The following is a 25,291-nucleotide window of genomic DNA, read 5'->3' as shown; positions in this document are numbered from 1 at the left end:
GGGCTCTGAAGGTTTTGTGGACGAAGGAGGATCAATCGGTGAGAGCTGGAGGGGGAGGGGGCGCGTGACCGTCGGTTAACGGCTTCCCTCTTTCTTCCCTTCTGTCCTCTGAGGGTGGGGTTGCCGCTCCCAATACCCCCCTCCCTATCCAAATCAGAGCAGGTGGCGGGGAGGGGGCTTTTAGCCCCGGGAGGTATTCGTTCTCTGGGCGAGGGCTCAGCCTCTTGGTACTTGTGGCGGCGGCTGCAGGTGAGAAGAACTCCTCTGAACACGCGCAGACACTTACCCAAGGGCATTACTGTAGATAGATAGATAATCTTTATTGTCATTAGGTCCATACAGAACAACGAAATTGAAAATAATAATAATCTACACCAGACATTCAAAACCAACAAGCCTGCTATCCCATCCTGATTACCCCCCCCCCAAATAATAGACTCTGGTACCCCATAATTAAATACAATATACTCCCATAGAGACTACCTTACACTGCATTTAAAACCCAAATCGCATTTGGATAGAAACTGTTTCTCAGGCGGCTAATCCTAGTCTTCATAACCCTGTACCTTCTTCCAGAAGGCAGAAGCTGAAAGAGATCATTTCCAGGGTGCACACTGTCCTGCACTATCTCTACAGCTTTCTTATGGCACCTGGAAGCATATTTTTGATCCAAGGTGGGAAGAGTGCACTCGGTTTTCTCTCTGCAGTCTTTACAACCCTGGACAGCATTGTTTTTTCCCTGGCCGTGCAGCTCCCAAACCACACACACAGACCATAAGTTAATATAGTCTTACAGTCACCAAGGATGGGGAGGGAACTTCTTATGAAATACAAACTAATTGTATTTAAAAGGTTGTCATTGTGGTTCAAAGGTAATGAGGCCTGGGACCCCTCTTGACTTCTGTGTTTTGTTTTATTGATCAAATTTCTTCATCGTCCTCCCTTCCTTTAAAGGAGCCCAAAGAATTAAGCGCAGCTGAGGGTGCTTATTGTATTATATATACCAAATTCAAAGCTTATATATATAATATATAAGCTTTGAATTTGGTACATGTACCGACTGGGATAAAAAGCCCCACTTTAGATGGCTTGTTGGATGAGGAAAGTCTTCAGTGGGTGCCAAAAAGAAAACAGGAGGCACCAGGGGTGGGGATTCGAAAGAGTAGGGACCACCATGCTGAAAAGCCAGTTCCTATATTATATGGTGTTGATCTCCTGTTAGGATATTATATGCAGAATGACATTTCCTGCAGTCACCTCTCTTTCTGCATATTTTTTTATGCCCAGTGGTAAATCTGAATGTTTCTGGGTAATTTAAAATAATAAAGGAATAATCCTTTGGTGGTCACGGGCACACTTTCCACATTGCCTTGCAGAATGGTTGATATGAAAGTAGATTTTACCTGAGTCTGTGTGAGATTAACTGACCCCCCCCCCTGCCCCTTTTTCATGGATTTTCAGATTCTTGTGTTTTAAGAAAATGTCGTCAGACTCCAGTAAGAAACGGAAGCCGAAGGTCATTCGGACAGATGGAGGCCCACCGGAAGGCAAGAGGGGCCGGCCAGACACTGATCAGGTAGTTTCATTGTAACAGAGGTACTTGTGGGCTTCTTAGATGCTGTTTTGAAAACAGAGCGGTTTGGAGTTATGCATGTAAAAGACACTCTAGACTTGGGGTTACTGTATTTTAACTGCACCTGGGTTTTGACTAGTAACCAATTATTTTCTGGTGAGCTAAAAGTAGTAAAGAGTGTCAGGAATAAAAGGGGGTGGGAGAGTCTCAGAGCAAGCCTGCCCAATTCGTGACCCACGGAGCCTTAACACAGCCCACCAACCATGTGTAGGAATCTGCCCGGGGCTCAGTCAAGCCCCCTGGTTTTGCTGCCTGCCAAAATGGGCAGATGTTTCCAGACATAGAGAATGATATCTTCATCAAATTTCATTCTCGAGGTGTAGCAGGCTTGTGTGCTGCAGGTTTGTGGGCATAATTTACCCTTTCTACTGCTTCAAAATTAATATAACTCCCAAGAACCATCTGAAGGAGCCTTTTAGTGACTAGGATGCTGTGATGCCCCTAGTGTAGCGCTACCTCTCCTGTCTTTGAAAACAGATTCTCAGAGGGGGCGCTGAGAAATGCTTAGCCAGTGTTCTCACCTGGCCTGGAGCTTTCCCTCTTAGGCTGTGGAAGGCTGTACTCAAACTTAAACTTACTTTCTCCTTGAGCTTTAATGCGGCATGGTCTCTGAAACATGATAAACTGGAAGGGTGGTGATGGTGTTTGCAGTGCCCTCTCTGTTCCCATTTGCAGGATGCCAAATATTACAGTGAAGAGGCTGAGATGGACCTGCGGGACCCCAGCAAAGATTACGAACTTTACAAAGAGACCTGCCAGGACCTCCAGAGGCTTATGGCGGAAATCCAGGAGCTGAAGAGCAAAGGCAACAAAGACAGTGTAAGGCAGGGGTGGGGAACCATATGTGCCATCTGTGTGGCCCTTGGACTCTCCCCAACCACACACACACTCCACTAGCCTCGCTTCAGGTGTTTTTGCCTGGCTGGGATGTCTCCTTCAACTCTGAAATTGACTTTTGCGTGCCTGCATTGAAGGTAGAGAGGAGTGTGAGAGTGTGAGCAGAAACAAGCTTAATGTACAAGGGTAAAACTACATTAGCCACCCCACTCACATTTGCCTGTATCCCTGCCAGCTATGGGCATGTGGCCCCGGGAAGAATCCAATCCTCTGGCTAAAAATATTTTTCCCACCCCTGTCAAGGCATCCTAAGGTGACCGGGGGCTTGGGGGGGGGTAGATAAACCCTAGCAAAATTTAGATATTTGAAAGAGGAAAGGAGAAGCCTGGCAGATTTAGGAGACAGGGGAGTTAGGTACACAACTGGGTCTTGGGCTGTGGTCTGAAGGCACATGAGGCTCTCACCTTGCTGAAGCTGAGCAGGTCTGGGGCAGTGCTTAGATGGATGAAGACCGGGAAACCTCACAGAAACCACCTTGGGTTCCATGATGGTGTAAGAAAGGTGGGATATAAAGGTAAGAAAATTAAGGACCGTCCTGATCAGCTTCCTCTTTTCCCCCTCTCTCTGCCTTTCAGGCTTCCGAGATCGAGGAGCGTCGCATCCAGAGCTGCGTCCACTTCATGACCCTGAAGAAACTCAACCGTTTGGCTCACATCCGGTTAAAGAAGGGAAGGGATCAAACCCACGAGGTATAGTTGAGTCCAGAGAACCAGGGAAGGGCCAGTCACCCCACCCTTTCACCCCTACTTGTGTGTTGTGCTGAACATTCAAATCCAAGTGAGGAGGACAGATAGGAGAATACCCGTTATTTTGGACAGATGGAGCTAACAAATTTTATTTAAAAAGAAGTGAGATTGTATTGGTATTGATAATGCAACACCGTTTTCCGACAACATGGCTTTCTGTGTTTTCTTAAAACACACTTCCCCATGGGGTAAAATTAAATTTGTTGTTTTGTATGCTTTGCATATGTAAATCAGGGATGGGGGACATCAGACTCTGGGCCAAATGTAGCCCTTCAGGACTCTCCCCAGGCCATGTACCCTCCCAAGCTTTGTCCCTCCCAGACCTTACTTCCCTCCCCTTAGTGATGGGATGGAAAGTGTCCTCAAACTCTGATCATGCCTCTTGTATGCCTGGATGGAGGACAGAGAAAGGTGTGTTGAGTATGTGTGTAGAAACCAGCCTACTACCGGTATACAAAATAAAATTTGCATTTGTTGCTCCGCCTACTTTTGCCTCTGGCCCTGCCCACCACTGGCAGGTGGCATCTGGAAGGTTGCCCACATGAGCATATGGCCCTCGGGACTGAAAAAGGCTCCCTATCCCAATGTAAATCTTCTGGGATCTCAGTTCAGTCTCACCAACTTGCCACTTTTTTTGAGGTCACATCACTGGCCTTGTGTCTCAGCCGCAGGAACTTGGATTTTTCACTGCCCTGTCTTGTAATGATTTCGCTGTGTGCTCTCTGTTAACAGGCAAAGCAGAAAGTGGATGCTTATCACCTGCAGCTTCAAAATCTGCTGTATGAAGTCATGCACCTGCAGAAGGAGATCACAAAATGCCTGGAATTTAAGTAAGTAGCTTTAAAAAAAAAGGATGTGACTGGAGGGTGGAAACACCCCCAAAAGTTAGCCAGTAGACCAGGGATCAGCAAACTTTTTCAGCAGGGGGCCAGTCCACTATCCCTCAGACTATGTGGGGGGCCGGACTATATTTTGAAAAAAATATGAATGAATTCCTATGCCCCACAAATAACCCAGAGATGCATTTTAAATAAAAGCACACATTCTGCTCATATAAAAACACCAGGCAGGCCCCAGAAATAACCCAGAGATGCATTTTAAATAAAAGGACACATTCTACTCATGTAAAAACATGCTGATTCCCGGACCGTCCGCGGGCCGGATTTAGAAGGCAATTGGGCCGCATCCGGCTCCCGGGCCTTAGTTTGGGAACCCCTGCAGTAGACTAATGAGGCTTCAAACCTTGCGCCAATTTTGTTTTGTTAGTCATCTTTTTCTCCTCAAGTGCTGTTGACCATCCTTTTTGTCAAAGATGCAGCCTCCAAATTCTTCCAGCATCTCATTATTACAAGCCTGGCCACTTGCAAAATAAAAAAATAGCTTTTTAGAAGTTTGAACTGTAAGTTACCATTATCAGTTGGTCTGCACAACTTTGATAAGCCCATTCCAAGGCCCAACTTGAGAGCTGTCACTGAACTGCAGCTAGCTCAGCCTTGCCGTCCTTGGGCTACATGTGATCTTGGGTATAGAGGAAGGTCCTCCACACCCACACCCACTTATTTATATTTCTCTTGAACCCCTTCCTTCAGGTCCAAGCATGAGGAGATTGAGCTAGTGAGCGTGGAGGAGTTTTACAAGGAGGCCCCTGCAGAAATCAGCAAGCCGGAGATTACACTCGCTGATCCCCACCAGCAGACACTCTCCCGCCTCGACTGGGAGCTGGAGCAGCGCAAGCGGTGAGTAGGATAGCCCAGCAGCTGCCAGGTGGCTTTGAGCAAGCTTACGGTTCTCCGCCCCTTCCTTCCGCTCTGCAGTATCAGTCCTTCTAATAGCCTAAACGGAGCTAATGAAAGCAAGAAGCAAATAATAATATTTATTTATTTATAAATACCCTGCCCATCTGCCTGGGTTTCCCCAGTCACTCTGGACTGCTCACAGCAGAATAGTAGTAGTAGTAGTAATAATAATAATAATCCCTAAACAAGGCTGCCGTTAGATGTCTTCTAAAAGTCAGATAATTGTTTCTTTCCTTGACATCTGATGGGAGGGTGTTCCACAGGGCAGGCGCCACTACCAAGAAGGCCCTCTGCCTGGTTCCCTGTAACTCACTTCTCAGAGGGAGGGAACCACCAGAAGGCCCTCAGAGCTGGACCTCAGTGTCTGGGCTGAACGATGGGGGTGGAGATGCTTCTTCAGGCATACTGAGCCAGGGCCGTTTAGGACTTTAAAGGTCAGCACCAACACTTTGAATAGTGCTCAGAAATGTACTGGGAGCCAGTGAAGATCCTTTAGGACCAGTGTTATATGGTCTCAGCAGCCACTCCTGGTCACCCGTCTAGCTGCTGTATTCTGGATTAGTTGTAGTTTCCGGGTCACCTTCAAAGGTAGCCCCATATAGAGTGCATTGCAGTAGTCCAAGCAGGAGATAACCAGAGCATGCACCACTCTGGCAAGACAGTCTGCGATGTTGGCATGCTTGCGGGGGCAGAGGACCGTGCATTTTAAAGATTGCCAAAAAGTGAACAGACCTGGAAATTTAGAAGAGTGGTCCCACAGTGTTCCAAGTTTATAAATATTACGAGAATAGGACTTGAGGAAGAAGGGCTGAAATGTCAGTGGTAGAGCTGCTGCTCTGCATGCAGATGATCCTAGGGTCAGTTCCCCAGCATCTCCAGGTAGGGCTGTGAGAGCCATTTGCATGAAACCCTGGAGCACCCCCTGCCAAATGGACAAATTCAGCTTCTTATGAAGAGCAAGCGCCCTGAATGCAGAAGGCCCCCATGTTTGGTCCTCCAGGTAGAGATCCCATCCTGAAATTCTGGAAAGCCACTGCCAGTCAGTGTAGACAATACTGAACTAGATGGACCGTTGATCTGAGTCACTATAAGGCAGCTTCCTGTGTTCCCAGGCTATGTGTGTGTCCCCCTTCTCCCTCCTCTACTTTCTCCGGAAACATTGCCGCTTGTTAGTAACTGCGAATCTCTTACGTGCAGGCTGGCAGAGAAGTACAAAGAAAGTCTGGCAAACAAAGAGAAGATCCTGAAAGAGATAGAAGTGAAGAAGGAGTACCTCAGTAACCTCCAGCCTCGGCTCAACAGCATCATGCAGGTGGGTCAGGCTTTTAAAAAGAGTTGCTCTAGGAGTTCTCAGCAGGAGGTTAAGAAACCCACACACTCGGTTGGTGCAGCATGGGAGATGGCCTTCGATACACATCCAAAGCATGGATTACAGAGCTGGTGCGGGAGGTTGCTGGACTACATCTCCCATCATTCTTAACTATTGGCTGGGGGGTTGGAGTCCTGCAGACTCTGGAGGGCCACAGATTCCCATCCCTGCTGCGGAGAAAGAAAACCTGAATATATATGAGCGCTTTTCAGTAAGAACAGATTCTAGGTGGGACTTTTATCACAAGCCCCATTGACTCTGTCAGAGACCGTTGCCTTTCCCTCTCCTTCAGTATGCTGGTTATTTTACTACTACTGCAGTTATGGTATTATTATTATTTATAACAGGGTTGGACAGGCCTCCCGAGGTTGTTGGAGCCACCAGACCTTTCACACGCCAGTGGTGGGTGGGGCCAAAGCAAAAATGGGTGGGACAGCATGTGTAATTTCCCCCCTATGTACAGAAGCTCAGTTTCTGCACATTCTCACCCACATCCTGCTCTGTCCTCCACCCAGGCAAGAAAGAGGCGTGATCAGAGTTCAAGGACACAGCCCAGCCAGGCCAAAAATACTTGAAGGAGGGTTCCAGACAAGGGCCCATGAGGGGTGCAGACTGGGGCAGAGTCCCAAGGCCCAGATAGAGTCCTGGAGGAGGGGCACCCTGAACCTGCAGTTCCCCACTCCTAGGATATAAGAACTAGAGTAGCTTCAAGAGGTGTCAGGGACTACATCAAATGAGGCAGGGGGCCACATGCGGCCCCTGGGTGACAGGTTCCTGCCCCCTGTGCATTAAAGCATAATATACGTAATAATGAAAGGGCACGTACTGACAACGTAGCGTAATAAAAACAGCATCTTTGGGGGCATTTTGGTGCCAACCTGGTCTCATGGGTCACTGCCCAAACCACAGAATTATAACCCCCATTTTCCCCCCCTGTCGGTCCTCTTTCCTACCAGGCTTCACTCCCTGTCCAGGAGTACCTTTCCATGCCTTTTGACCAGGTTCACAAGCAATATGAGACGGCCAGGCATCTCCCGCCACCCCTCTATGTGCTCTTTGTCCAAGCCAGTGCCTACGGCCAGGCCTGTGGTAAGTTATTATTTCAAGGTAGCTGAGCTTTGAAGGGGCGCAGAGGTGTCAAATTTCACAGCTCCTTGCAGAAAGCATGACATTATCTGAAGACTGTCACGTGGGTGTGTCCCCACCCCCACCCTTAATCTGATCCCTGGCTCCCCTGAGTCTGCAGGGTTGTGGGAGAGGGAGAGGGAGAGGGAGAGGGAGAGAGAGAGAGAGAGAGAGAGAGAGAGAGAGAGCAGAGCTGCCCAAAACCTGATGAAGCAACTGCATTTGAGAACCTTGTTGCTTCCGAGCTTTACGGAGTTTGTGGGAGTCATCTTTGGGGAGGTGTGGCTAACAACGTCATCTCCTTCACAGACAAGAAGCTGGCTGTGGCTATCGAAGGCAACGTGGAGGAAGCCAAAGCTCTCTGCAAACCTCCAGAGGACTTCCAGGGTGAGTGAGGGTCCATAAGCTGCCTTCACTTGCTGTGAATGGCTCTTCAGCTGAGCATGTCCTTTTGCTTCCATAAGTTTCCAGGTTCAGGAGCTCCAGCGAGAGGATTCCCACTTAGCTTGGGCTGGGAAATGTCCCAGAGAGCAGCCGCCATTTGGCATAGACCACCAGCCTGCCTTGGCTTGGCACACTCCAGGACCACAACTCCCAGCATCCCTTCCCATTTGCCATGCTGGCTGGCTGGGTCTGACAGAAGTTGTTCTGCCCCAGACTGGTGCCCACCGAAAGTTACTACCCTGCAGCTCCCATCAACCCCTGCCAGCATCGCCCGAGGATCAAGGCTGATGGGGAGTCACAGTCTGACAAGGGCCGCAAAATATGGGTGGCCCACTAGCAGCTTGCATGTTAAAACTGAGCTCAAAGCTAATCAAAACTGTTAAACTTGTAAAGAGGAAATTAGGAGATTCTGTCCTTAAGGTGTCTATGCCCTGGCTGCAGTTGGATACACGTGCTCCATAACTGGGGAGGAATTGCTGCTTCGTTACTGGAGCATAAGAGGAGCCCTGGTTCTGGTCAAAGGCCCACCTAGTCCAACACCCTGTCTTCACAGTGGCCAAACAGCTGCCCCATGGTCTGAGTCGAAGCAAAATAAAAAATGTCCTTCAGTAGCACCTTAAAGACCAACTAAGTTTTTATTTTGGTATGAGCTTTCGTGTGCATGCACACTTCGTCAGATACACTTGAAACAGAAGCAACCAGACCCTTATATATATTCAGAGGGTGGGTGGGTGTGGGTGTGATGGGAATGGGTGATGGGCTGTAAGAGTGGTAAACTTGTTGATGGCTGTTAATGACTGCTGATTACTGCAATAGGTCCTGCCGGGGGGGGGGGGCAAGGGCTGAGGCTAAAGAAAGCTTGATCATGCATAATGAGATAAGAATCCTATGTCTTTATTCATCCCAGGTGGCTCCGTGGTTTTAAGCTTGGTAATGATTTCCAATTCAGCAATTTCTCTTTCCAGTCTGTTTCTGAAATTTCTGTTTCTGGTTGCTTCTGTTTCAAGTGTATCTGACGAAGTGTGCATGCACATGAAAGCTCATACCAAAATAAAAACTTAGTTGGTCTTTAAGGTGCTACTGAAGGAATTTTTTTAAAGTGGACCTATGTGCAGCAACTGGTATTCAGGTGCATACTTCCTCTGCTGGCAGAGGTGAAATATAGCCATCATGGTTTGTGGTCGTTGCCAGCCTCTTTCTCCGTGCATTTATTATTCTTATTAAATTTCTATATCATCCTTCATCCGAAGATCATGGTGGTTTACAATATAAAATAAATAAATAAATGCATGCTATAATAACAAACAAAGGACACAGATTGTTTAATCAGCCAAAGGCCTGGGAGAAGAGGAACGTTTTGCCTGGCGCCTAAAGATAATGTAACGAAAGTGCCAGGCAAGCCTCCCTGGGGAGAGCATTCTATAAGCTGAGAGCCACCATAGAAAAGGCCCGTTCTCATGTGCCGCCCTCTGGGCCTCTCGTGGGGGAGGCACACGAAGGAGGACCTTGGGTGATGATTGCAGGGTCTGTGTTCGTTCATATGGAGAGAGGCGGTCCTTTCTTTTAAAGCCGTCCAAGTTGGCGGCCATCACTAAAGGATCTGTTGCACTTGTGTCCTACTTGTTTGCTTTCCACCAGCATCTGGTTGGAACAGAATGCTAGGTTAAATAGGTCTTTGTCCTGATGCAGCCAGGCTCTTAGCATTCATTTATTTGGATTCACAGATGATGAGAGTGACTCGGATGCTGAGGAGGAGCAGACTACGGTAAGAGCTCCACATCCCCACTGCGCGATGAAATTGCAGGGAGGGAAGGGAAGTTGTGGGGAGGTGTCTCCTTCTGCCTTGAAACCGGTATCCTGTTTGCCATTAGACCTGTTCTTTCACGTCTAATGTGCCTTGTCATTCACCCGCCCCGCCCCCATTAAAAACCACAAGTGAAGGGCCTTTCCTGTGTGCCATTCCCATCATCAGGGTTGTAACAGAGTGGGGAGAAACACAGACATACTGGGACTTGGTGATGCACTTACAAACAAAACCATCTCCTTTGGTCATCTGCGTTATCATTTCCTTTTGGCTCTCCCTGGCCCTCACTTGGGAGGGACTGCAGAAAGGGGCATAGCTCAGTGGTAGAGCATCTACTTTGGCTGCAGAAGGTCTCACATTCTATCCCCAGCCTCTCCAGGTAAGGCTGGGAAAGGACTCCCTGTCTGAAAACCTGGAGAACCACTGATAATACTGAGTTAGATGGGCCGGTGCTCTGACTTTGTATACTCAAGAGCTGCAGCTCAGTGTACAGAACGTTGCAAGTTCAATTCCCTGCATCCCCAGGTAGGGGCAGGAAAGCCCTGCCTAAAACCACAGACAACCACTGCCAGTCTGTGTAGGTGATACTGAGCTAGCTAGATGGTCTGACTCTATATGAGGCAACTTCCTTTGTTCCTCGTGAGCACTTCCTTTCCTCTGTGGTGTTGGATTTAGAATTTTGAAACGGAGCTTATTCAGAATGGGGCAACAGCCCCTTCAAAGGAAAATGGAAAGATTGGGCCACCCTAGTGGTGGGGATGGGTGGGTGGCTGCGCTTGTCCCTCCCTGCTGCCCATCTCACGCTTGCACTTCAAAGCACATGGGCAGGACAGGTAGCAGCAGCCCAGGGTGCAACAGGTGTGGTGCAGAGCCACAGCAAACAAAGTGCAGACTTGCAGGGGAAGCGCGTTGGGAGAGTGGAGGCAGGAATGTGTCGTGATTCTCCCTTCCCCACTCTAGAAGCGTCGCCGCCCAACCTTAGGGGTGCAGCTGGATGACAAGCGGAAGGAAATGCTCAAGAGGCACCCACTGTCCGTCACCGTCGACCTGAAATGCAAAGGTACGTAAGAGAGCAAAGCGGCTCATCTGTTGGTGGCCCTAAACTGGGGATCTTTCCCTTCTCTGGAAGTTAGGGGTGCATGAATATGTCAATTTCTGTATCAGTTAGTTGCTCATTTTTCTAGTCTTAGGCTGGTCCCCAACATCTCCTCGGCAGCTTGCAATTCTTTGATCACACACAACACACTTTCACCAAAAAATTGTAATCGTTTTCCTGCGCCTTTCTCCCGATATTCAAGCAACTTTGCCTTAGAGGAAGTTTTGCATGTTACTTTCACTAAAACGTGGCTTTTTAATACACACTTTCCTCCCATGCATTTTTGTACACATTTCTTTGGTTGGAGAACGGCAAGCGAGAAGCGTTATCTGAGTTCAGGGATATATTTACAGCCAGGCAAAAGAACCCTCAAGGAGGGTATGAAGTAGGGCCAGGGAGGGGCACTGTATGTGGAGAAGGGGTGTGGCTTAGGAGAGGGAGAGCCCCGAGGGCCAGACAGGTAGAGAGTCCTGGTGGGCCATATTTGGCTCACAAGCCTGAGGTTCTCCATGTATTATAGCTAGTGAGTTCCAACAGGTATGGGAGCAGTTCACCCTCCTCCCCATCCTCTCACAATGGTTTAAGCACAACTGGAGGTTGTTGCTCTCTCCTTTCTCTCTCTCTGCACCTTCCCTGCTCGACACATTGCCTTCTCCCTTCCTAAACCCCTGGCATTGGCTATGTCATTGCAGATGGCAGCCTCCTCCTCCTCACCTTCTACTATCTGATGAACCTCAACGTCATGACGACGAAAGCCAAGGTGACGGCAGCTGTGGAGATGTCTATGCCCATCAGTGCCGGGTGAGCTTGACGCAGAGGGGGGTGAGGACAGGCTGTTGCTGATGGATCCCAGGAGCCGAGGGTGGGATCAGCTGGGAAATTATTTCAAGAGGTGTTGCCAAGCAAACCTGCTGTTGTGGCTCCTGGCAGAATTCTACTTTGCCCGGTGGGTGGTGGTGGTTGTTTTTTAACCCCCAAAGAAAAAGGAGAGATTCCAGTGCAGTCTTTCTGAGATGCGGAAAGTTTGTGAGTGTTTTCTGCGTACCCTTTTCCTGCAGCACCTGGCAAAGAGGTACCTCATTTACGGACCCGAGAAGCAATGTTAACCTGCCTTAGATCTTGATCAGGGGTGGGCAGGCAGTTAGCGATTTGGATCTACTAGAACCCCAAGATCTGCCAACCAGAGCCAAGTAGAAAAGGTGGCTGTGTTCTCCCTTCACTGTTGGGGGCAGTATGCTGGGGATCACTACACAGCTCCTACCTGCGGGGTTCCCAGAAGAGGCATCTGGTTGGCCACTTTGAGAACAGGAGCAGCTTTGGTCTGATCAAGCAGCCGGTCACTTCCTGTGTTCTTTGCAGGACAGAGAACTTCTGAGCCTAGGGATTTGCTTTCCTTATGAGAACTGAACTAAACCAACACAAAGGAAGACTTGCAAAGCCTTTGCAAATCTCTCCCTCTCTTTACTTTTTAGTCCCCAGACCTTAAAGGGAGGGAGGGACAAAAGCTTCTGCAAGTCTCCTTCCCCTTGCTGCCCCCCCTTTTTACATGCACACACATAGACTTCCCCTTCCAGATTGGGCCGAAACTATGGAACTCTCTGCCACAGGAGGCAGTGATGACCACCAACCTAGATGTCTTTAAAATAGGATTAGGCAAATTCAGGAGGAGAGGGCTATCCATGGCAACCAACCACGCTGGCCGTGTTCTGCCTCCTCCCTTGAAGGCATAATTGCTTCTGAACACCAGCTGTTGGAAACCACAGGAGGGGAGAGTGCTCTTGTGTTTCGAATCCTGCTTGCAGGTTTACCACAGGTATCTGGTTGGCCACTGTGAGAAGAGTACTTCTGGGATTTTGACATGGTGTGAGCTGCGCCCACCTGTCACATTTGGCCCCACGTGGCAGATAAGGCTTTGGCCTGTGGAGCCAAAAGGGTTCTGCACCCGTGCTCTGTGCTCACTATATAGGTTACAGCGCAGAAGCATCAACAGACTCACATCTCTTGCTCTACACAGGCAAAACCATTTGTTAACCTTGGGTCTTGTTAAATTGTCCACTTAACTATACAGAAGGCAGCACCTTGAAACAAGCAGGCACAGTTGCTGCCCTGCATTTGGAGTCGGTTAGCATACACAAGTGCGAATTTTAACGGTTCCATAATTTGAAGAATTATTATGGAGTAACAGAGAACAGGATTTGTCAGCTGCTGTTCTCAGATACTGAAGATCTTGAGTCTTCTGGTCCGTGTAACGGAGCAGTGGGCCTCCCATTAAACCACAATCAGCCAGAACCTCAGGCCTAAAAATTCCCCAACCTGAACTTTCCCATCTAACTGGGCAGAATTTGGCCTTCTGCCTTACACTGCAATACGTTGTTTGGGGCTGTACAAAAGATGGGCACTGCCATCGAGTTGCGCCAGGGGGCACTGTGGGCACACGAGTTTGCAGAGTCACTTGCATGTCGCTTGTAGGCATTGCAGTTATATATCCCCTCTTGAGCCTCGTTCGCCCCTAAAGAGCGGAGAGACTTTAGCGGAAGAGACAAGATCTGTCTCTGATCTCTTAATTTATCTTGGCAGCGAGACAGGGAGGAGCCTGATGAGAGAGAAGCATTCCTATGGGTCAGATAGCAGGGAAAAAACCAACAAACGGATCTATGCAGAGAGGCAGTCCCGCTCTCCCTGTCGCCCCTATGTGCCTCTGGTGCTCTGTTGAGTTGGCGAGGATAAATTGGGGGCTGATTGCATCTCGTCTCCCTGTCTGATTTAATTACTCTCTAGCAGAGTAATCGCTTCCTCTCCCTGTGCAGGGTCGCTGAGTCTCTCTGCTGAGGCTGCTTCCTCTTATTCCTCTTCTGCTCTGTGAGTTACCTCACCTCAAGGAGTGGAACTTTTATTCCCTTTGGAATTGTGTGTGTTGGGGTGTGTGTGTGGAAATCTGGCTTGGAAGCACAGCTGCCCAAATAGGCTTGGGAGAAGCAGCTTGCTCTTTCCCCTGCAGTAGCCTGCTTCACACGCAACACTAAACCATGTCTAACGTTAACTATAGTTAAAGCGGAGATGTTAGGCAGAGCACCACTTAAACCTTTGTTTATTGCATGCACACGCACACTCCCAATTAAGGCAGTTTTAACAGTGGGAAAAGCGGATGTAAATGTGCCAGCGCAATTATTCATCCTTGGGCGGTTCTGCTGTTAATGCCTGGTGGTAGCCTTCAGTCACCTGACTTCCTGCTTGGCTAACTACCCTCATTCTTAAAGTCGCTGATAACCACGAATGCTGTGATCCGATTGTGCTCCTGCCTAAACACAGGGTTCTCGGTGGCCCTCATTATCTGTGTTTAATGTGACTTTTCAGTCTAATCTACTGCTGATCAGAGAACCCGTTTACTTCTGTTGGCAGCATTTGAGGGAAAGGGGGGAGCTGTGGGGACTGCCTGCATTCAACTCTAAAAGGGGAGGGGGAATATTTATATGATCTGAAGAGAATCCAGAGCAGGCCTGCATACAACTCCAGATTCATCGTTGCGAGATGACAGTCTGCGGCCCATTTAGAAAGGGGGACAGCGCAGACGACGGGAATGGATGCAAAATGGAGTTTCGAAAGATCTGAGCGACGTCAGAATGTTCCAGCGGGCGAGGGGAGGAGAACACAGACACACACAACAGAGGTCCCTGCAGAATTCCCATGGCAACGCAGCAGAAGTAAACTTGCACAGAATCTTAGGGTCGATCATACGGGGAGATTTTTCTCTGGCAGATCCGACTTAGATGGAAATGAAACACAGTTGCACAAGAGCCCATCTAGTCCAGCATCCTGTTCTCACAGTGGCCACCCAGATTGTCTTGTCTGGGAAACCTTCAAGCAGGACCTGAGCACTCCTCCCCCTCCTGCGGTTCCCAGACCCTGGTATTCAGAAGCATTGCTGCCTCCGACCAAGGAGGCAGAGCCTACGCATAGTGGTTAGTAGCGATCAACAGCCTTGCCCCTCCTCCATGAATTTGCCCAATCCTCTTTTAACACCATCGAAGGTTGGCGGCCGTTGCTTCCTCCTGTGGGAGCGAGTTCCATAGTTTAACTCTGCTGCGTGAATAATGACTTTTTCCCTTTCTTTGCTGGATCTTCCGACAAAGGGTAGCCCAGGAGGATCCTGAGTTTCACATCGCTTGTTCCTATTTCTTTCTAGAGACTTGCTGTGCCCCGACACCCTCCTGAGCTGCCTGTATCCCGGAGATCACGGAAAGAGGACTCCAAACCCCGCCAACCAGTTCCAGTTCGATAAAGTCGGGTAAGCTGGTAATGGGCAGAGGTGCTTGCCTTCTAGGCCTCTCCTTCATGGCTTCTCACCTGCTCCCTCCCTCCCTCCCTCCCTCCCTCCCTCCCTCCCTCCCTCCCTCCCTGTGTCTTCCAGGATCCTGTCCCTGAACGACTACGTTGCAGAACTGGGGCACCCTTACATGTGGGTGCAGAAGTTGGGGGGCCTGCATTTCCCCAAGGATCAGCCCCAGGTAGGTGCAGAGCTGCATTTGAACAAGGGGGAAGAGGCAGCCCAAATCTCGATAGGCAGCCTTTGCCGGCACTGCTGGACCCAGTTCTCCAAACTGCAAATGGAGTTAGCGTTTGCTTGTGGGCAGGTGAATGAAGATGCACTGGGGGGTTTACGGGGGACATGGCTACTAGCTGTGATGGCTGCACTCTGCCTCTGCAGCTGGAGGAAGTAATGTTCCCAAACACCAGTTGCTGGAAACCTCAAGGAGGGGAGAGGGCTCTTTTGCTTGGATCCTGCTTATGGGCTTCCTATTGGGGCATCTGGTTGACCACGGTGAGAGCAGGATGCATGGGTGTGGCCAGGATTTATTTTAGGTGGGTCAGGTTTTATGTTGGGGGGCAGAACCGGGTTATCTGAGACACAGTTGGCCAGTTAAGTATTTTTATTTACTTGTTTTAGGGGGAGCAGCTGCACCCCCCTGGCTATGCCCATGGCAGGGTGCCTGATTAGATGGGCCATTGGCCTGATCCAGCATGGCTCTTCTTATGGAAGTGAGTGTGTGTTGTGTGGGTATAGATAGTCGGTGTGTGAGAAAGTTTGTGCATGTTTAGGTGGTTCCAAACCATGAGAGCAGAGTCCCAGGGCAGTGGAAGGAGGACTCAGCAATTATTCTTAGGATAGCTCAGCTGATTAGAGCATGGTGCTGATGGCACCAAGGTTGCAGGTTCGATCCCCATATGGGACAGCTGCATATTCATTCCTGCATTGCCAGGGATTGGGCTAGATCAGGCACCCCCAAACTGCGGCCCTCCAGATGTTTTGGCCTACAACTCCCATGATCCCTAACTAACAGGACCAGTGGTTGGGAAAAATGGGAATTGTAGTCCAAAACATCTGGAGGGCCGAAGTTTGGGGATGCCTGGGCTAGATCATGGGTAGGCAAACTAAGGCCTGGGGGCCAGATCCGGCCCATTTGCCTTCTCAGTCCGGCCCACGGATGGTCCAGGAATCTGTGTTTTTACATGAGTAGAATGTGTGCTTTTATTTAAATTGCATCTCTGGGTTATTTGTGGGGCATAGGAATCCGTTCATTTTTATTTATTTTTTTCAAAATATAGTCTCCCCCCCCCCTCCACAAGATCTGAGGCACAGTGGACTGGCCCCCTGCTGAAAAGGTTTGCTGGCCCCTGGGCTAGATGATCACTTCTATGACTTTATCCAGCATTCTCTTGTCTGTCAGCATAAGGACAAGTTTTAATGTTGTGCACAGAGGAATCTGGATGATGTAGGGGCCTCAGCTTTTATTATCTCATAGAATCATAGAATTGTAGAGTTGGAAGAGACCACAAGGGCCATCCAGTCCAACCCTCTGCCGAGCAGGAAACACCATCAAAGCATTCTTGACATATGCCTGTCAAGCCTCTGCTTAAAGACCTCCAAAGAAGGAGACTCCACCACACTCCTTGGTAGCAAATTCCACTGCCGAACAGCTCTTACTGTCAGGAAGTTCTTCCTAATGTTTATCTCAGATGAGACTGTGCAAGGAAATAGGTTGCAGCTGCGAGAGAATCCAATCTGGTCAAGCCAGCCCAGTTTCCTGGCTCCTCAGTGGTGTGGAGGTAACGTCACTTTTGCCTTTATCCCATTTGCAGAATCCTGTGATTGCCGATAACTCGCTGAGTGCTAGCCACATGGAGAGGACGATGAAATTGCTCAAGATGAGGCTGGAGTCCCGCCTTGCTCTACACAAGCAGTTTGCTTCCCTTGGTAAATCCCAGCTGCCTTGCTACTTCCCCCAGTAGTGACACTCTGGATTCCAACAACCACACACACTCTGAGCACCAGATGCCCCTCACCCCCACGCCTGGGACTCATTTCAGCCCCAACTTACAAAGTGAGGTGGAATGTTCCTTCATACAACAAATAATCCCTGAACAAAAAAACCTAGCATGTCAGGAAGATGTAGCTAGAGTCCCATTTCCTCTGACACTGCTAGTTTTCTGGGTGCAGAGATTTTTATTTTCTATAGAGAATCGCATCATGGGAGCCCCCTACCTGTAATCTGAGGTGGCAGCCTCCCAGATGCAAATCTGCCACCTCCAGGCCTAACTTGTTGTTTAGTTGTTTAGTCGTGTCCGACTCTTCGTGACCCCATGGACCATAGCACGCCAGGCACTCCTGTCTTGCACTGCCTCCCGCAGTTTGGTCAAACTCATGTCCGTAGCTTCGAGAACACTGTCCAACCATCTCGTCCTCTGTCGTCCCCTTCTCCTAGTGCCCTCAATCTTTCCCAACATCAGGGGCTTTTCCAAGGATTCTTCTCATGAGGTGGCCAAAGTATTGGAGCCTCAGCTTCACGATCTGTCCTTCCAGTGAGCGCTCAGGGCTGATTTCCTTAAGAATGGATAGGTTTGATCTTCTTGCAGTTCATGGGACTCTCAAGAGTCTCCTCCAGCACCATAATTCAAAAGCATCAATTCTTCGGCGATCAGCCTTCTTTATGGTCCAGCTCTCACTTCTTTATGGTCCAGGCCTAACTAGTACATCTAACTTAAAAAGCATTTTTGCTTGCTTAGAAGCAGCTAAATTTCTTCAGTTAGGAACAAGCAGCTGTGGGAGCCCCGGGGCACAGGCATGGGCAGTGGGGGAATTGTAAGTAATTATTCTCCCCATGCCTGTTTCCTTGACAAAAATCACCCCCTGGAAGCTGCTGTAGTGGCTCCTTTGGGGGCAAAAGCTTTGAGAGGCAATTTTTGGCAGGGAGATGATGTGGAGGGGGTTCATCCAGATTGCACCCCCCCATTCTCTCCACTGACTTTCTCCAAAATTGTAAAGTTTTGAAGCTACAATAGAAGGGGAAAGGAAACATATCAGCTTCATAGACCGTTAAAATATCCCACTGATCTTAACTTGAACATATAAATTAATATAGAAGAAGAGAGTTTGGATTTGATATCCCGCTTTATCACTACCCGAAGGAGTCTCAAAGCGGGTAACATTCTCCTTTCCCTTCCTCCTCCACAACAAACACTCTGTGAGGTGAGTGGGGCTGAGAGACTTCAAAGAAGTGTGACTAGCCCAAAGTCACCCAGCAGCTGCATGTGGAGGAGCGGAGACGTGAACCCGGTTCACCAGATTAGGAGTCTACCGCTCTTAACCACTACACCACACTGGCTCTCTATACACACTCCATGTGTCCGAATAGGTGTCCTGGGTGTGATTGACAATTATCAGCTATGCATTGAAACGTAGCCAGGACAATGGAATCTTCAGAGCACTGAGTAGTATGGGGCGAACACTGAACCTCTCTAAAGACAAAGGTCTAAAAGTGGGTGGCTAGCCCAAGGTCCAGATCGGGCTCACCAAGCTATGGGAATTGACCAGCCAGTTCCCACAGCCCTATCTCCTTTGTGGGATCAGACCACGATCTCCCTGACCCAGCCTTTTTGGCAAGAGTCCTAGCAACCAACAGATATTCAGCAGCTCACTGGGAATTAGCCAAGGGATCCTTGGGTCCGCTGCAGTACATCTTCTGCTTGTCACTGATTGGGACAATCTTGGTCAAACACTGCCTTTGCAGCTTCCAAGCACTTCTCTGTTCCCCCCCCACCCCCACTTCCATCTCCAATGGAGCAAGCTTTGTGCTAATTTATCGCTCATCAGCATGTTGGCCTCACCACCAGCTGTTACCTGTCAGAACTCTTTTGAGCCTTCAGAGGTTTAGAACCTTTTTTTGCTTAACCATATATGACAGGAACCTAAAGCCACAATTGTTCAGCAGCCAGATTTGCCCTTCAAGCTGCCACTTCTGAACATAACATGTTGACCTTGCTAGGGAAAGGGGACTCTCTTCGATCATATTTATGTTACTCTCTTTTTTCCATCTTGGACTTCAGAGCATGGCATTCTGCCGGTCTCCAGCGAGTGCCAGCATCTCTTTCCGGCAAAGATTGTGTCACGGTTGGTGAAGTGGACAGCGCTCACGTACGAGGATTACCTGGTAAGTGGAGTCTTGTGAGAAAGAATTGACCTGCTAAACCAGCCTTCCCCAATCTGGTGCCCGCCAGCTGTTCTGGACTGTCTGGGACTTGATGGGGAGCTGTGGCCAAAAACAGATGTGCTGGCTGGGGTGTACTCCAAAACCACCGGGTGGGGAAAGGCTGCCCTGAAATACTTGATTTGAGCTGGGAGGGAAGGGATCAAAAAAGCCCATTTAATGTCATTTCAATGCTACATCTAAGAATGCTTCCTGCTTTACTTGAAAATCATATATGTGTGCATGCTGCTTAAGAATAGCCATGTGGAGGGAGAGTCAATTACAGCTTTGCTCAGTTTGGTTGGTATCGTATCTGTTATCGTTATCATTATGTCAGGGACTGGACTGAGGAGGAATGGTGGAGACCGCCCCCTTCTCCTCCTGCTGCAATTCCCAGAGAAGAGGGGGACAGTATAGATTTAGAACAGTGGTTTGCAGAAGGTCATAGTTCAGAGGCTGTATAGGGGAGAAGCTGGGAAATATTGGGAGAGCAGCAGGAAGAAGAAGCACCAGGGGAGAGACAGCTGACAGACTCAGTGTCTTTGGAAAGCATTCTAGACCGACCGCCCCCCCCCCCCGAACTTGGCAGGCATTGAAAGTAGGAGAACAGAAAGCTCAGAGGCTGAAAGCACAGATCAGCCAATGTAGGGATGGCGTATAATAGCAGAGGTGGAGGGGATAGGACTTTACTTGGAGCAACACTATTATCCAAGAGACGGCATTTCTATGTCTCTTTCTGAATATTGATTAAAATACATTGGTATGAGCTTCTTGCCTTTCCATTACTGGCAGCCTGCTATGAGGGAGGGGGATCGGATTCCCTGAAGCCTGACAGATGATTACTATTTTAATGAGGCAATAAGTTTTTGGAAGTGGAATGCTTATTCTAGCTTTTCCATCTCTCATCGCTGGCCTCAGCTGCCCATTTTCTGCACTGTGTGTCGATCTGAGCCATCTGATCTGCGTTTGTGTTGTAAAGAGACTCCGTTGTGTGTGGACACGCAGTGTCCCTATCTCTAGACCCAGCTCACCGCCTGCTTCTCACTCTTCCCACTGCAGGAGCTGTCCTACACAAAAGATGTCGTCGAGGCCGGTTTGGCCGAGGACACACACCTGTACTACATGGCCCTGATAGAAAGAGGAACAGGTGGGTGATTCTCTTTCTCCTGTGTTTCCCCACCCCAAACAGGCTTGAGAAGAAGGCATGGCTGCCATGCAGAGGTGGGGAACATAAGAGTCACAAGAGCCCTGCTGGGTCAGGGCAGCAACCCATCTAGTTCACCATCATCCTGTTCTCAACAGCGGCCAACCAGATTGCCTGTGGGAAACCCACAAGCAGGACTTGAGCACGAGACCCCTATCGCCTCCTGTGGTTTCTTGTACCTGGTATTCAGAAACGTAATTGCCTCCAGCCGCAGGGGCAGAGCAAATCCACAATGGCTGTGCTCTGTCTCCGCGGTTGGAGGCAGTAATACTTCAGATTAACAGTTGCTGGAAGCCACTGCTTTCATTCTGAGGGCTGCATTCCCTTGTGTGCAGCCTTCCAGGGGCCGCTTGCCAGTTGTGATCGAGGCCAAGAGAACGACGAGTAAAGCTGTGGGTTACCTTTGTTCAGTGGTCAGGTTCATTGTGCATGTCTCCATTTTTTTTGGTGTTTCCTCATAAACCAAGAGGGGCTAGAAATTTTGACCATTCCATGATGATATTCCCTTCCCTTCTGTGATTAGCCAAGCTGCAGGCAGCGGTCGTGCTGAACCCAGGCTACTCCTCCATGCCTCCCATCTTCAGCCTGTGCCTGAACTGGAAAGGGGAGAAAACCAACAGCAACGACGACAACATCCGGGTACGGTGCTGGGCCCAAACCCAGGGAAGAGGACTCTCAACCAGGGAGCCTATGGCCCACCAACTCCCATCAGCCCCAGCTTGCGTGGTCAATGATCAGGGATGATGGGAGTTCCATCTGGGGAGTCACAGGTTCCCCAACCCTGATACAGGACATGGCTGGGCAATCTCCAAGGGACCCCTTTTCAACTTCTCCTTCTCTCTCCCTTCTCTGGTTCTCTGCAGGCCATGGAGAGCGAGGTCTCTGTTTATTACAAAGAGCTGTACGGTCCCAAGCCAGGCTACCAGCTCCTGACCAACCAGCTGCAACGCTTGTGTGTCGTCCTGGACGTCTACCTTGAGACAGAGACCCACGACAACAGTGTGGAGGGGCCCAAGGAGTTTCCGCAAGAGAAAATGTGTCTGCGCCTCGTCAGGTAAGGAGGAGCAGGGCATGTGTGTGTCTCATTGTCAGACTTCAGGGAATGTGCTTCCTCCCCTGTGGCAGTAAATAAGAAGATCAAACAAAAGGAAGTCTTACCTGTTAGATTATTTAATAATCACAGTGAGAGAGAAAAGAACATGTCTCCTAGAAATGGCGGTGCTACCAATTAAGGCTCACTCCCCACCCCCGGTCCTTATTAATCTATGTCACTCCTACATCTTGTAGTCTGAGCTTGTACTCTCTGCGCTTGGTGTTCTAAAACTTTCTGAGCTCTCCATGTCTTTGGAGAAGGGGGGTGAATGCCATCCAGAGACTGTGAATCTGTTAACCCTCGCTCTCCCAGTGTTTCTTCTCCTAGCTGTTCCCCATCCAGTATTTTCCAGCTTCTGCCTTCTGAACTATGCCCCTCCGCAAACCACTGTTCCAAATCTATACTGTCCTCCTGCTCCTGCGAAGATTCAGGATCAGGGGAAGGGGGTGGCTCCCACCATTCTTCTTCAGTGCAGCCCTCCTCAGCATGGTCCCTGACACTCACGCTATGGCACATCTAAAGCAGAGTAGCCAGACCTTTGGGGGGGGGGGCAGAGGGGGTTTGTGCACTTTCAGAAGATGCCCAGGCTTTGGCCCATCTCCGGGTGAAAGAACCTCTGTAGTTGCAAGTGAGCAACTTGATGCCTGGAGAGCTGCTGCCAGTCAGTGGAGACACTATTGAGGTAGATGGGCAGCTTCCATACAAGGCAGCTTCATTATGCACCTTGTGTAGAAAGCTGTGGTGTTTTTTTTAACTGGCTGTGACCTACATGGGGCTTTGTTTTTCTCTCTATCCCCTCCCAAAAAATTTGGCACACCTTGTTCCTGCTGTCTCTTCCTTCCCTCGCCGCCCTTTATCTTTTCCCACCTTGTACAGCTATGAGCCTTACTTGGCACTTCTGCTCATGCTTCTGGAGGGCTCATTTTGCCTATTCCTATTCCAGCGGGGAGGAACAGTGAGCTCTATCTCTAGCAGAAAGATGTTAATTCCCCTGGATTTTGGCGCTTTGATCTCATCTCCAGTGTCTTCTGGGAGCTGTCTCCCGTTTTTCATCTCCTGCCGTGGCGCTTTCTGATTTTTGCACCCCCAACATTTGGTGGCATTGTGACTGGGGCTCTGCCCGCCTCCTCTCAAGCACCTATGTACTTTAACAAAGGCAGTTGAAAGGAGCAAGGAAGGGTATGCTGTGAGACAGCCAGAGCCGCAGAATCTTTGTTTCTTTTCACAAAGGCGGAAGTGTGTGTAAATCCACTCAAATAAAAAGGAGAGAGTGGAGATCAGGTATTTGTGGGCAGCTGGTGTGATCAATGAATGTTGGGGTGGCGAGGGGGTTGGTGGGGAAGCAAAGGGGCATCACAAGAACCCTGCTGGGACACTTTCAAACAGGACCTGAGCGCAACATCACTCTCCCCACTAGGGATTCCCAGCAACAGGCATTCAGATGCATAATGTCTCTGGCAGTGGAGCAAGGCCATCAGTAGTTTTGCCTGTCATGACTTTGCCTTATAAAGCCAAGAAGGTTGGTAGCCTTGTGTAAAGCTTGGGAGCCACCACGTCAAGCTTGCCAAGAGCTCTCATGCACAGTTTCCTGGTTCTGTACAGTCGTACCTTGGAAGTCGAACTGAATCTGTTCCGGAAGTCCGTTCGACTTCCAAAACGTTCGAAACCAAATGGTGGCTTCTGATTGGCTGCAGAGAGCTCCTGCAGCCAATCGGAAGTCGTGGAAGCCCCGTCGGACGTTCAGGTTCCAAAAGAACGTTTGCAAACCGGAACACTCACTTCCTGGTTTGCGGCATTTGGGAGCCAAAACGTATGAGTTCCAGGGCATTCCCAAGGTACGACTATACTGTACTGATTATTTGAAAGGGGACTTTCATGAGGACTGGGGTTTAAAAGACAAAGGCTCAGATTCTGTGACTTCTGGAAGTGCACCGTAGATTCCATCCTAAAATCCAGACTCCCTTGGTGTTTTGCTTTCATGTTATGTACCACCTATTTGAGTTAAAAGGTGGCACTGTCCTTAGTGTTCTCTCGTATAGCAGTTGGCATCCTTTTTCCCTCCTTGTGGAAGATCTTTGGGTTCGGAGGCCCTTGCCTTTTTAATTCACTGCCAAGAGGATAGCATTACTTTAGCTCAAGCTAGCCAAGCCCTTTCAGGTTCTAGCACAGTGCAAAAATTATTCATTTTTCTTTATAAAAATATTTTTATACCACTGTGTCACTTTAAAAATAAATCAAAATGGTTTACAAAAATAAAACCATACAACAAAACCATTAAAAAGCTTTAAAACAGTCATTAACTAACCACTGAGGAAGGATGTATTCTTAATTGCCTGCATTGGCCTGATGGGATAGAAAAGTTTCCAGCAGGCATTTAAAAGTTGGCACAGAAGGCACCTTCTGAATCTCTAGTGGCAGAGAGTTCCACAGGACTGGGCCAATGACTCTAAAGCTTGGTTTGTTGTTGTCAAATGAGCCTCACCAACTCTGGGGATGACCAATGACTCTCCAGCAGATGATCTCATTGATCAAGCTGGGTTATAAGGGCTCAGGCAATCCCTGAGGTACCCTGGACCTAAAAATTCTTGATCATCTTCCTCTGTTACAGCCAGCAGATCTCTACAAAGGTACAAGTGTGACTTTCTAAAAGGCCCTTTCATCATGATCCTGATATGGGATCCACAGATTTTTGAAATCATTTGATGAGAAGAGCCGTCCCGCAATAGCTGTTGATACTCAAGAACCTCTCTTCTTTCCTAGGGGCCCCAGTCGGATGAAGCCCTTCAAGTTCAACCATCCTCAGGGCTTCTTCAGCCATCGCTGACTCCTCTGCGGCTGGGATCCTCCCTCCAGGCAGCTTGATGTGAGGAGAAAGAGAGAGGAGAATTGTTGCCCTCTGGGATTCTTGGTTGGCACAGTTCCAGCTTCATCCTGTCGATGACTTTCGCCAGAGATTTCTGCCCACCTCAGTGGTTTTATCCATTCCATTCTATCTGTAGAGGGTGTCGTTTTAAATATTAAATTGAGTGTGTGCTTTTACGAGTTGCCTTTTGTTGTTCATGTAGCTTATTTGAAACAGAGGGTGAGGTTTTGACCCTGGCAACATCAGCACAGCCCTTCTGGCTACACCCAGATGCTCTGCAGTTGTTCTCATGTGCAGGGCAGGTACAGAGGCAGCTGGGCCAAAAGCAGTATCAATCAGCTGCAAAGCCCTGTGCCCCATAAGTGGTTTAAGAACCATGTAACTTCTGCACAGGCAAATGGGGTGTCTGTTTTCCTACAGCCGCATTATTATTAGAATTAGAATTTATATAATGCCCTATACCAGGCATCCCCAAACTTCGGCCCTCCAGATGTTTTGGACTACAATTCCCATCATCCCTGACCACTGGTCCTGTTAGCTAGGGATCATGGGAGTTGTAGGCCAAAGCATCTGGAGGGCCGCAGTTTGGGGATGCCTGCCCTATACCCAGAGGTCTCAGGGCGGTTCACAGAAAATACCAACATAAAAACCACAATATATATAATCAAAATGAAAACAACAACACAGTAACCACCCCAA

The 25,291-nt window shown here is 49.0% G+C and overlaps 1 protein-coding gene across 1 annotated transcript; it reads left to right on the top strand.

The window, feature by feature from the left end:
• THOC5 (THO complex subunit 5) lies at positions 1-24,768 on the top strand. Its single transcript, XM_035098927.3, has 20 exons — positions 1-38; positions 1,462-1,576; positions 2,309-2,452; positions 3,106-3,219; positions 4,009-4,106; positions 4,866-5,012; positions 6,270-6,384; positions 7,398-7,530; positions 7,876-7,953; positions 9,735-9,775; positions 10,775-10,874; positions 11,603-11,711; positions 15,094-15,195; positions 15,319-15,415; positions 17,049-17,163; positions 19,293-19,396; positions 20,492-20,579; positions 21,160-21,275; positions 21,500-21,690; positions 24,490-24,768. The coding sequence occupies exons 2-20, from the start codon at positions 1,481-1,483 to the stop codon at positions 24,551-24,553; spliced, it is 2,052 nt and encodes a 683-aa protein (XP_034954818.3). The 5' UTR covers positions 1-38; positions 1,462-1,480; the 3' UTR covers positions 24,554-24,768.
• The last annotated feature ends 523 nt before the right edge of the window (positions 24,769-25,291 follow it).

The sequence above is a fragment of the Zootoca vivipara genome, chromosome 16 (genome assembly GCF_965207765.1).
Source record: "Zootoca vivipara chromosome 16, rZooViv2.hap1.1, whole genome shotgun sequence".
Taxonomy (NCBI): Eukaryota; Metazoa; Chordata; class Lepidosauria; order Squamata; family Lacertidae; genus Zootoca; species Zootoca vivipara.
The sequence above is the reverse complement of the archived record's forward strand: the minus strand, read 5'-3'. Positions and strand labels throughout refer to the sequence as shown.